Below are 13397 nucleotides of genomic sequence, written 5' to 3'. Positions count from 1 at the left end.
TCGTAACCTTTGACCGTTGGGGTGAACAGTCGATAGAGTGCACGCTTTGTGTGAGTGAGGCACAGTTACACACGATCCCTCCACATTGCCTTCATCGAATCACGGTATACTCAATAGTTTATTGTAGCTTTAAGCACCCTATAAATAAGAAAATAAACTTGATAGATGTCAATCGTTTTTTGCAAGAAGTTCTGTGTAAGCTTATTTTTCTTTTCATATTTAATATTACGTAGCCAACAGATACCTCCATAGTCCATACATTGTTTGGAATATTGTTGCCCGGTAAAGGAAAGGCATTTTTATTTGGTTAAAGAGTCCATGAAACGGAGTTTACTAAAAAGATGAAGTAGCAAAACGATCTGTACGGTGCCTGTTCATCTATCAGTCTTTTCATCAAACAATATTTTATATATATATATATATATATATATATATATATATATATATATATATATATATATATATATATATATATATATATAGTTCGGGGGTCACCCTATTTTCTAAAGTTGGAATGGGGGTCGCCCTGTTTTCTAATTTCCGAATAGCGGGGTCATCCTGTTTTTTTTCAAGAGGGACAGGTAAGCCGCTTTCTTTAATAATGTCCGAAAAATTAATCCAACCCTAGTCGAAGAAACTGACTAGTCCCTAATATACTGATGACAAGGCAAAAAAAAGTTTCTGGTCCTTGACATTCAGAAAAAGTGATGCGGCAACGCGGTTTTCTTTTTTTCTTTCTTTTTTCTTTTTTTATATTCCTAACAATGCTGGTTTAGCACTATTGATACAACCGTTATTGTCTTTATCACTGGCTGCATAATACTTTCGTTTTCCTTTCAGCATTATTGGACATGCAAACACTAACAGGGATATATCAAGGGTAACTGTACTGATGAGTATGTAACCAAAAACGTAAACAGACATGACGCGCAGGTTCTGAAATGACGCCCACGATGATCAGAAACAATGGGTGGACTTGATTGGGACGCCCCGGTTCATCTGACCGGAGTATGACCGGGTTTTTCCGTCACGTGGTCGGGGTCATCCGGCGGATTCTCCAATCAAGTGGCCGCCATATTGTATTCGTCGTCTGCCCCGACCAAAATCGATCGGGCTATTCGGGGATCCCCGAATAGATGCGCGCGCAGAATCCCCGACCCAATCAAGTACGAACTTACTTGCCCCGGGTGCACCGGTCTGCACCGGTCGTCCCAATCAAGTCCACCCAATATACACGCCACCGAGTAATACGGGAATCGAGCCGCTATCGCCTGAGGGCGTTCACACAACTTGACTGCTCACATATGGCCATGTGGTATATGGTCACATGATAAAAACTTTGTCTACGGTGTGCGCCATCGTTGGTGCCAGCGCTCGTACTGTACTAGCGCGTGTACCCCTACAGTCCTTGGGCAAAGCAAGGACTTATAGTGTCAGAATGACGTCCGTCAAGGTGTCAGAGTATGGGTCATGGAAGTCACCAATTACAAGTGCACTTGTCACTCAGGGAGGTGTAGGTCTCGGATACGATTCGCTTGTACAGATTGATGATGCGGGCCAGGAATACGCAGGTAAAACAATGCCTTAATTCGTACTTCCGCATTAGCTTAGTAGTCACTTGTCAACCGGACCCATGGCACCACAGGTGCTTGTTGCACAGCGAACCTGTGATGCGACAAAGGAATATCGGCAGTGCCAGTTCGCAATATATATTCTAGCACAGTCTCGCCATCACTCAACTTGGGTTCACCATGGAGGTAGAAGGAGAGACTTCTACCTCCATGGGTTGACGTTGACCCTCAACTCGATAACATATTTCCACTACCCCTCTAGGATTTACCATTGATTTGCACACCTGTTAATCAAATTTGGAGATTGGTCTCACAGTGAAATATAAAGAAACTGATTAATAACTATCAAACATGCGACAGCTGCGAGCAGCCCCCAGTGACCTTGAAGTTGAAGGACCAAATAACAACTGTGATTTCTTTACTCCAGTCATTGTTACATATATATATATAATATATATATATATATATATATATATATATATATATATAATATATATATATATATATATATATATATATATATATTATATATATATATATATAAGCAGATTACTTCAAGTATTATAATTTTCCTCGAGGATATATATATACTTCGATATATATATATATATATATATATATATATATATATATATATATATATATATATATATATATATAAATATATATATATATATATATATATATATATATATATATATATATATATATATATATATATATATATATATATATATATATATATATATAAAATACATTGATGAATGAAAAGTGACCCATGCGGGATTCGAACCCACACCCCCCGAATACATTTCGGTTGCTCTACCAACTGAGCTAATGGATCAGTCGGCTCAATGTGGGCAATCCTGTCTCTTAGATGGGGCAACTCTTCATTCTGTTGTGCGTGGATGGTGAGTAAGACGGCTAAACTCATCACCTAACCTTTCAGCCTAAGGATCCAATACTGGATTCAACAGGGTCTCGCGCACAAGTCACCAACTTAGGAATCAGTTCTTGGTAATGAGGATCAATCAATCATATGAATGATGCAAAGCCTTTTAAAGGTTAAGTTTGAATTGACTCACCATACGAAATTTATGAAATACATTGATGAATGAAAAGTGACCCATGCAGGATATATATATATATATATATATATATTATATATATATATATATATATATATATATATATATATATATATATATATATATATATATATATCAGAAAAGCTACACATTATCAATGCTGACAAATCTACACTGTTAAATTGATACCAAGCCACTGTTTATAAATCATTAATTACCAAGTAAAAGTTTGGAGAAGACAAAACTTTTGATTTTATAGAACACTAGTATTTTTTGTTTTTCCTACATACTTCAATTCTTAGTTCTCCACTTTTTGTATATGCAGATGTTGCATATTGGGCAGAATCAAGATTTGATGAGGCTGGCCGTGTAGTGATATGCTCCAAGCGACTTGGCGCTGAGCAATTTGAAGTATGGACCCCTAAAGGTTTCAATGTGAGGAGTCGCTGTCATGAATATGGAGGAGGGTCTTACTTTGTCCATGGGAGTTCTGTGTATTTTTGTAATTTTGCTGACAACCGGATGTATGTACAGAAGTCATCAGATGATGAACCGACACCACTGACTCCAGCAGACTGTGGTTGGCGATATGCTGATGGACAAATATCTGAAAAGGTAAAATTCCTGTTTATTATAAAAAAAAATTGAACCAGTTGAACAGTGTATTTTGAACTGATTAATTGCCACATATATCCAAGACAATCACAGATGAAAGATTTCATTTCCACTGAAAAAATATAACTTATGTACAATTTGTGTTTTAAGTATTCACTTGTAATTCCTACTCTTCAATCTATACCGTGTTTTATGCTTACATATCTGACATTTTATTTACAATGATATAAAATTCTTAATAATAGTATGTGGAAAAATATTACATATCTACAATAGATACTGATGAAAGTATTCACTGTTATATTACAATTAAAGTGTAAAATGTGGAGTAGGCATGCATATTTATTTATATAGATATCTAGTACACTACAATTGTAATATATTCACAAGAATATGTTGATTTATGTGTAATATTTCTGTTGCAATCAGTTAATATCAATATCAGGACATTAATATCAGATGAGCTATTCAGCTGCTCACATCAATTGTACAGCATGTTTATTCATCAAATCCTCTAAAATTTCTCTGATATATTTCAGCTCAACAGGATTTTATGTGTACGAGAAGATCATAGCGGAATTGAAACTGGTAAAACCAAAGAAGCAGTCAACACTGTTATCATGATAATGCCAGACACAAAGGAACAGAAAGTGCTGGTAACGATATACTTCATAATGTAATACACTACAGGTGTATAAAAACCTCAAAAGAGAGGTTTGATTTTGGTCCTTCTCATTTAGCAAAAGTTTTGCAGTTTCTTGTTGTGATTTTTTTTTCACTGCTGCAAAATATTCTCTCCTTTCATTTTTGCACCCTATTTTATAAAGGACGACGGCTCCACACACAGTCTTGTAGCAGTTTTCCAATATGGTTTCATGCCACTGATTGGGACAAATTTTTTCCAGTTGATCCAGTTTTACAGCAAGAAATCATAATTAACACATTAAACAGAAATTCTGAAAAGTTCTGGCATCTGTCTTTATGAACAAAATGCGATCAATGCAGATAGTGCTATCAGTAATGCAAACATTTCATACCAAAATGCAAACATGAAAAGTAAAAAAAGTGCTAGGAAGAACCAAAAAATTAAATACATGAATATAAAATGAATAAAGTTTATCAGTTAATAAATGACTGTGGTCATCTGGCATTTCATGCAAATGTTCTAGAATATTTGTAGTGCACTCTGATTGACCTGGTAGCCAGAGCAGAAGTTTTCAGTTTGTCGGGTTATCATATTGACCCTTCTAATTGTAGGCTACTACATTCCTCTTCTGGGTCATGACCTGGGGTCATGACAGGTTTCAGGTGCTGATTTTTATGCCAGTCCCAAGGTGTCTCCGGATGGTACAACGCTGTGCTGGATACAATGGAATCACCCAAATATGGTATGTTGCTCTTTGACCCTTGATCTGTGACCCGACATCAAAGAAAGCTACAGGGAGTGCGTGATAAGAGTGCTGTAAAACGTGCAGGCATGCAAAGTAAACAAAAAACAAACATGTTTATAGGAGATCTCTTTAATCATAGAGAAGCAGACCAAATTGTCACTTTGTCGTTAAAAACACTGCAAGGCATTGTGAGCAGCCAAAATCATGTGATAAAGGGTGGCTGATACCTTTACAATAAAAAGGCATGCAAGCCTTGCCATAGTCTCCATGAAAAACTGTTCAGTGTCAGTGATCAGACAGTATTAATTTTTGAAATTACAGATGTTAGTTGTTTGAATGCAGAAAGGAAACAGGATCAGCAAATTTTTGTATTAATCAAATATTATCAGAAGGTATTTTTTGCTTCTATACATGCATACAGCCTTGGGATAACACAGAATTGTGGATAGCTAAGCTCACATCTGACGGTATTGTAGAAGGTTCTGAGAAACAGGTAAAGCTCATTTCATACCACTATGCCTTTAATAATTGATATCACTTTTAAATGTTCTTGTTGAAAGGAAATTAATTTTCTCTCTTCAAAGTCAGATTTTTGATCTCTTTCAAAGGTAAGGTACAACTTATGCATCTTCCCAATCCATATGTTCACACCCTGTCATAAAACAAAGCTTTTCAAGTCCTGTAGGAGTGCATTATGTCATGGTGAAGATGTCATACTGTCATCCCTTTCATATCAAATTTTGGTATGGTCCTATTGTCTTCAGCGGATAGATTGGACCTGTCAATTGGACAGGATGTGTAGGGCTTAAAATTACAATTTATTAATTTCATTTCCTTAGGATGCCTGATATTATTGGCTGTTGGAAAGTATCGCTGTCAATCATTTCACCATGGTTACTGGAAAAAGTTTCACAGCACTAACACAGGCATGTTTTGCTCTACACTCCGTAGATAGATCTTGGTGAAGTATCTGTAATTGAATCACGATGGTCACCCAGTGGTGAACTTTTCTACATCTGTGATAAGACTGACTGGTGGAACCTGTACAGGATAACTGGAGATGGACAGCATGAAGCCATTGCTCCCAAGAGAAGGAGATTGGAGGGCCTCAGTGGCAGTTTGGCCCGAAGTCCTATGTATTTGATCCCCAGGACAGTCGAAAGGTGGCAATTACATATGAGGGAGTAAGTTGAAATTTCGAGAAAGCTCAAGAAAAATTTGTATGAAAGTTCATTTTTAGTTACATATGTCACACAATTAAATCCAAGTACGTACATAATCTTTTGAATTAGGGATAGGTGGGTTTTGATGCTAAAACGCCGGACTAAATTTATTTTATTTTTTCAGTAAATGAAAACTCATAAGAGGAGTAATCAGGTCATAAATCCCAAGACTTCAAAGTTTTCATCCCAAATTGAAATTTTTATGCTGTCTTGCTTATTGCTTGAAGCAACCTTGGTGAAGAAACCATCAATCCAAGATGAAAATGGTTCACAATTCATTTATTGCAGAGGAATCAATCTTGACAGTAAGCAAGTTCTAGAAAGGTCTGATATCCGGTTTAATGTCTTTAACCAATGGCTTTGAAGAAAATGAATGTCAATGAATTGATTGTTGTATTTGCATCATGAATACTGTTCCCCAGCAACGAGCGTGTTTATTTCAGAAAATCGAGATCTTTGATCTGACTTCCAAGGAATCTACAAAGCTAGAAACTGGCTTTACATCTCATGATCATTTGTGTTACTCCTATGATGGGTACATCTACTGTCGTGCTGGCAGTCCAGTCAAGTTCAAGTGCATCATCAGAGTCAATGCAAAGACAGGAAAGGTATGTCTGCTATGGGTTCTATTCCAAATACCTCAAGTTGATAATTGCGTAAGGTTTACAATACCAATTTCATCTCACACAAATCAGAAAATATCACAAGGATACCAAAGTATGCTTTTCCACAAATGATTTTCAAGTGGACCATTCTTGTAAATTGTAAGCGTAAAAGAAGTTTCACAAAATATATTTTGTGTCATATGAACCATGAAAAATAAATTGCCAGTCTGAGAGTACATGTCTGCTTGTCAGCAGCATTAAATATTGCAGCTGTTTCTTGACTACAATCATAGATAGAGTAATTGGTAATTGGAAAATTAACAATCATTCTTATTACACATTTATTTACATACACGCAAAGCAATCAAATGTTACATTTCACAGTTAACATAAATGGTTTCAAGATATGCCATGCATAAAGCAATCAAAAAATATTGCAAACACTGTTCACCTTACAGCTTGTCACAAAGTATTTTACTTGAAAGCTTCAGGTTAGTTCCCGTATGTCAGATCCTTTTTTCCATCCACTTTTTGTCATCTTTCTGTTTACAGACAGACATTTTACGAGAGTCAAGGTCAAGTGATATTGATGAGGGATATCTCTCAGTTGCTGAGCCGATCACTTTCCCCACTGCTGACAATGATGTAGCCCATGCATACTTTTACCCACCAAAGGTAAAGAGATGATAAATGGAGAAAAAATATTTTATTTCTCACATTTTAACTCCAGTGAAAAAGTTGTCAGAGATTTTACAGCACAATGTCAAGAAATTGAAAGACATGCTGCATCTGACAGAAAGATCAAACCATTTTTATCTGAACGGTTCATAATTTGAAAATAGAAGTAAACAAGAAGTAATTATACTGCAAGTCTGTAAATTAAAACTTGACAATTTTTGATAAAACCTTACAGAAGAATTTCCTTATTTGGTTATTATCATTTGTAGAGAAGTTCGTCATAAAGGCAATCCATACGAGATATGAAAAAACAACAGAAAACAAACTGCTTTGACACAATTTGGTGAAATATAAATTCTAGGGATTACTGGTAACTCCAGTATAAAGAAGTGGAGTCTGAGGCCAGAATCCTATAATCTTTCTGTACTGGCAGCTTTGCACATCTGAAGAACTAACAATCAAATGTCTGAAATATTGGCACACATTTACATAGCGTTCAAACAAATCAAAATATATCTGAGTTGTCACACTTATGAATTTAATATTTTTCAGTTTTTAATTCTCACTGAATGATATCAAGTGTTCCTCGCTGTAATAGCCACAGGCTACTGAAATGAGAAGCACATCAGCGTGGTCAAGATGGTCAGCCCTATATAATCACCAAAGGCAGCCATACAAATGAGAAGAGAGGCTTTTACCAAGCGTATCTAGAGCATAAAGACTGTATTTGTGATGTGTTTCAATTTGGGCTTATAATATGTTCTGTTAGAGAGCTCGGATTTACGCCAGTTCTCTCTGACAGAATTTGAACACCCCTATATAACAATATTCTCATATTGCAGGTTTACACACCTGCTAATAATTTCATATATAGGGCATTACAATGAACAACACTTTAATGTAAATATTGAAGTTTCTTATAACTCTTTATGGCAGGCAGAAATCACCTGCAGAATAAAAAGTATTTGTTGATTTGCTCTACAGAATAAAGATTTCAAGGCTCCTGAGGGAAGTTTACCACCACTTTTGGTTCAGATTCATGGTGGACCTACGGCAGCATGCTCACCAGATTTGAATCTAAATCATCAGTATTTCACAAGTCGTGGTTTTGCTCTCCTGGATGTCAACTACAGAGGCAGCACTGGTTATGGCACCAAATATAGAAACAAACTAAGGGGCAAGTACGTCAAAGTTGTGTCAATCTTGCAAATATCAGAATGGGAACTCACAATTTTTAACTGTGTTTTTGCCTTTTTTTTTCTCGAGTGGTTATGTGCTGCATTGTGTGATAATGGGTTTAATCTTTCAATCTTTGAAGAAAACTTCATGAATGCAAAATACATGTTATGGAACAAAAATAAAGGAAAACTCTACAAATAATCATATATTCAGTGTTGCCATCCAAATAATCAAGTAATTCCTCAGACGTAACACAACGAATCCTGAATTTGAAGTTGGCATAATAGCCTATAGGTACCAATATTGTCACAGATAAAAAAATATTGATCACATAGTTACACTGAAGCTACATTTCCTCTTCCTTTTTTGACCCAGCTGGGGAGTTCATGATATCGAAGATAGTTGCCATGGTGCTTTGTATCTTGCCAACGAAGCCAAGAAGGTTGATCCTAAACGGTTGGCCATTTCAGGGGGATCTGCTGGAGGATATACAACATTGGCTTGTCTGACTTTCAAAGACGTCTTCAAAGCTGGTAGGAGCACAATGAAAGCTTTGACATTCTGAATATTAATTAGGAATCTTTTGTTCTGTTTTTGTTCTTACAAGACTTTAAAAATTTATTCCTGATATCACATTGCAAAATTTAATTGAAAATTGACAATACTTGAGCAGAGAGAAAATTTTTATCCTCAGAATATTTTACATTATATCCATCATGTAGACGATTTTCTGCAGAACTACGCATGCACATTATGCTGTATTGTTCTTATAGGCTAGCTAGGGCATTGTTTCAGCTCCATGGTGCTACAATCTTTTGGTACTGCCTCAAGCTATTGTCACAAAAATGCTAGCAGTTCATGACATTGTGCACTGTCTGAAGGTCATATTTTTTTCACATATCCTGCTGTTGTTACCTAAGGCGTCAGTCACTATGGCGTCGGTAACTTGGAAGCACTTGCCACAGATACACACAAGTTTGAAAGCCGCTATCTGGACACTATCATTGGAAAGTATCCTGAGGAAAAACACGTGTACATTGACAGGTCACCTGTCCACTTTGCAGACAAACTCAATGCCTCAGTTGCATTCTTCCAGGGAGAAGATGACAAGGTAGTTATGATGCATCTGCCCTTTTTTCCCTACGAATTTGATTCACCGATCTCTCAGAAATTGAAATGTTGGGTTGAAGTTGTTTACTCATCAGTTAAAAAGAGTAACACTCCTTGAAACCTGAAGCATTTGATGTTGATTTCCTTCATTTGTTTAACAGGTAGTTCTACCAAACCAGGCCGAAGAAATGTTCAGTCTTGTCAAAGCCAAAGGCTTACCCACTGCCTATGTCCTCTTCCCAGGTAAGTATTTTGCAACTACAGCAGGGTTTTTAAAATTTTCAGTCACAATTTTTTTTGATTTTCCAAACATCATAATCACATTAAATTATTTGGCCTGTTGTTTTATATCTAAAATTTGGGTCTTATTTAGTTTTTAAATTAAAGTAAATTCTTTGTATTTTGACAAGTTTTTGAATCTCAAATTTTTTCAGGATCAAAATGGATAGCCAACAGATAGGTTGTATATACATTTATCAGAAAATAGGTTTTATTAAATTTATAGTGAATGTATTTTTGTGATGATGTAAGGGAAACCTCAGTCTGGTAATACCAAACTTCCACTACACCAGACACAATCATATATGGTTCCAAAAAAATAGACACATCAGACTTCTTTACAACACATCCTAGGTTGATAGTTTTACTAAATTCCTTAAAGTCTGCCTATTTTTAAGTTTCAGAAGATTCTGTTGCATCTAATCACTTACAATTTGAATTGTGTACAGAATTTATGTTTATCGTCCTTTTGTATGGAAAAGATTTGCAATTTTTTTATTAATTTGTGAACAGTCTCTTAAATTTGTACATTTTCCATTTTGTTTTGATTTGCAGGTGAAGGACACGGCTTCAGAAAGTCTGAAAACATACAGGCTTCTATGGATGGAGAGTTTTATTTCTACAGTAAAGTGTTTAGTTTTGAACCAGCAGAAACACCATATGAGGTTTGTCAATTATTGTTGTTCATGTCCAACTTTCAAACAATCTAGCAAATCAGCGCTTGTATAATGTGCTGCAATTTGGCTTGAAATGCAAAAATACATGATTTAAAAAGAGATTTTGTACACGGTTAATTCTCAGTATGGGTTCTTTTCGTGAAATAGGTACACATGCGGAAAGCAATGTATATTCCATGTTATCATTCTTCTATCTTCCAATCATGCCAGGAATTACCATCCTAAACAATGGAAGAAATACATGTTTTCACATTTACTCAACTCCTACGCCAGACTGTCTTAAGACCAAGACTTTATATTCTTGTGTTGCAGATGGACATCATCAATTTGAAGTGAAGGATGTCAATTCAAAAATCACTCAAGACTACAATTATTAAACAGTGTTGGAGGTAGATAGTCATGTAGACTGGGGAGTCTGATGTAATCTATATTGCAATTACCAATGAAAAGTGCAACAAACAATAAAACAGGTTACTGCAGAAGATAGCTGGTCAAATCAGCGATATTCATTACTAATAAGTTGTACAAATTTGTCAGCCGATTCCTTCATTTATCAGAAATTATTACAACTGTACTAGTAAACTTCGTTTGGTCACAAGCAGAATTATATCTTGTCAAGTGGATACATGTTATTTCATCTGAGAAAATTTTTTTGTAAATCCTTCATGAATTGTAGATATATGCAATAATACTTGTAATTGCCAGGGAATATTAATGACAAGCATTTTAGTTTTAGTTTCAGTTTTCTCAATACACCACAGCAATCACAGTAAATTTTACCAGGGTTCCTTTGAGATGTAAATGCAGTTATATTAGGAGACAATAGGAATGGTACAGGGGTTCCCAGACCACAGACATATAGGTCTAAACCCTAGCAGAAACAGTGAGCAAGGTTTTTAAACCATTTGTCTGTGTTCTTTAACCTGATTGAAAAACATGGTATGTCCCATTTACAATAGTTAGACTAGGTACTTCTGAAATGATTGATTGGCGTGTAAACAGAACCTGACTGACATTTTGAAACAAGTGGCAAACACTTGCAAACACTGGCAACTTTGTCATCATCATAAAGTATCCTTTTCAATTCACATGCCTGGACCATAAGGTCATCAGAAAATGCCAAAAAATCTACGCAAAGATGAGATGTGTATTTGTATGTGATAAATAAAAGCAATTACATGACTAGATTTTGCAGTGTGTATTTCATTGTATAACTTTACTGAACTTACGCAAGTGTACTTATGCCAGTGTAAAACTGGCAAATGCATAGTATTTAACTATAAATCTACTCTCTGAAATTATAAGAAACCTCTTTTTCAGATGCCTTACACATACTATAGAAATAACAGGTGACGCGCTGACCATTAATGTTTATTTATGGGCAAGGGCAAGTGGAAAGCCGAAAATTAACAGGCGTGGCTTGCTTAGCCTGTTAATTTTGGCTTTCCTTTTGTCCGCGCCCATGAATAGAAGTAAATAGTCAGTGGGGAGTATGTTATTTCAATTATATTATCAACAAAATCCCTCAACCGTCAAGGTTTATGAAATTTCCCACGCGAACAACAAAGGGGGGGGCGAGGGGGGGCCGAACTTGTCAGTGAGTAGTGCGCTCGCTGTAAAAATTTTGCAAATCGGAGATTTTTAGCTCTCATTTGGTGTACCAAAGAGAGCTTATCGTATAAGGTGAATCATTCATTTGCATGTCATTTACATGGCGTCTGTGTGTATGTATGTAAGTATGTATGTATGTCTGTTAGTCCGTCCAGATCAAAAACTCCTAAACTACAGCAGCTACCAGCTTAGTATTTGGTGTACAGGTGCACCCAGGGGTGGAGATGTGAATTTGTTCAAATGAACATGTCAGTGTCAAAAATATGCAAATGAGGTAAAAAAAGGAAAAATCCTGCAAACTGCTAGAACTCAGTAACCATTGGTCAGATTTGGTTGAAACTTGGTATGTAGGTTCCTTTAGGTATTCTAAATTAGGTGTGTACAACTGTGGATGATATTTGTGTTTGTATTTTTAGGTAATTTTTTTCAGTTTTTAATAAAAAAATCTTTTTTTCTGAAACAGCTCGTCCAATTGCTTTGAAAATTGGTATCCATGTTTCTCGGGATGACCTCAGTCAAGTTTGTAAAAATTGTGAATTTTTAGTATTTGTAATTTTGGGGCAATTTTCCCAATTTTTTGTCAAATTTTTTTTTTCTCCAAAAACTGCTCATCTGATACCTTTGGTATTTGGTGTACAGGTACATAAGGTTGATCAAAATGTGATATATTCAAATTCTTATGAAATTTTGGATTTTGTATTTTTTGGGCAATTTTTGTCATTTTTGGTAAAAAAATGTATTTCTCAAAAACTACTCATTTGATATCTTTGATGTTTGGTATACAGGTTCGTAGGGTTTATCTTAATATGATATATTGAAATCAGCATGAAATGTGCAATTTTGTATTTTTGGGGCAATTTTTGCTATTTTGGTCAAAAAATTTATTTCACAAAATCTTTTTTAATAGCTTTGATATTATGTAGAAATTTTCCTATGTATGATCTTAATTTAATATGTTCAAATTATATCTTCTTCAATTTAATAGTTGCGCCAGCGGCTTACTGACTACGCATGCGCATATTCATAATATACTATGCGAGTAACCGGAAGTGTACCTACTTTCATGGGCGCCGCCATGTTTTTTTTTTGAGTACTCGTAAATAAACAAATACGAAACAAATTACTATTATATAACGTGCCATTTATAAAATATACCGCTTTTGTTAGCCAGTAAATGTTATTATGCACCTTGTTGCTGATACAAAATATCGTTAATATTTCTAAAGCGAGAAAACTGTCGTGCATATGAACTGGGGCATACGCAAAGAATGCTGGGATTGAATTTTAGAAAAGCGCCCCCTGTGTCAATAACTAGATTCAAAAGTTGCCAGTTCTGAGACGGAACGCTCCAGTTTTCAGCTTGCAAGTGG

At 35.6% G+C, this 13397-nt stretch overlaps 1 protein-coding gene across 1 annotated transcript; it reads left to right on the top strand.

The window, feature by feature from the left end:
• Positions 1-1438: 1438 nt before the first annotated feature.
• On the top strand, positions 1439-11603 carry LOC139150581 (dipeptidyl peptidase family member 6-like). The gene is made up of 13 exons (XM_070723018.1): positions 1439-1571; positions 2985-3274; positions 3814-3930; positions 4602-4662; positions 5755-5849; positions 6332-6496; positions 7046-7168; positions 8156-8352; positions 8726-8883; positions 9271-9461; positions 9622-9703; positions 10295-10404; positions 10729-11603. Exons 1-13 carry the CDS (start codon positions 1439-1441, stop codon positions 10750-10752), a joined length of 1746 nt encoding a protein of 581 aa, XP_070579119.1. The 3' UTR covers positions 10753-11603.
• Positions 11604-13397: the final 1794 nt, after the last annotated feature.

Source organism: Ptychodera flava, chromosome 14, assembly GCF_041260155.1.
Source record: "Ptychodera flava strain L36383 chromosome 14, AS_Pfla_20210202, whole genome shotgun sequence".
Classification (NCBI taxonomy): Eukaryota; Metazoa; Hemichordata; class Enteropneusta; family Ptychoderidae; genus Ptychodera; species Ptychodera flava.
The sequence above is the reverse complement of the archived record's forward strand: the minus strand, read 5'-3'. Positions and strand labels throughout refer to the sequence as shown.

Coding starts and splice junctions, on each gene's coding strand:
- LOC139150581 (XM_070723018.1), top strand. CDS start 1,439: ATGACGTCCGTCAAGGTGTCAGAGTATGGGTCATGGAAGTCACCAATT. Junction 5,850..6,331: donor TGGCAATTACATATGAGGGA/GTAAGTTGAAAT, acceptor TGTTTATTTCAG/AAAATCGAGATCTTTGATCT. Junction 7,169..8,155: donor CATACTTTTACCCACCAAAG/GTAAAGAGATGA, acceptor TTTGCTCTACAG/AATAAAGATTTCAAGGCTCC.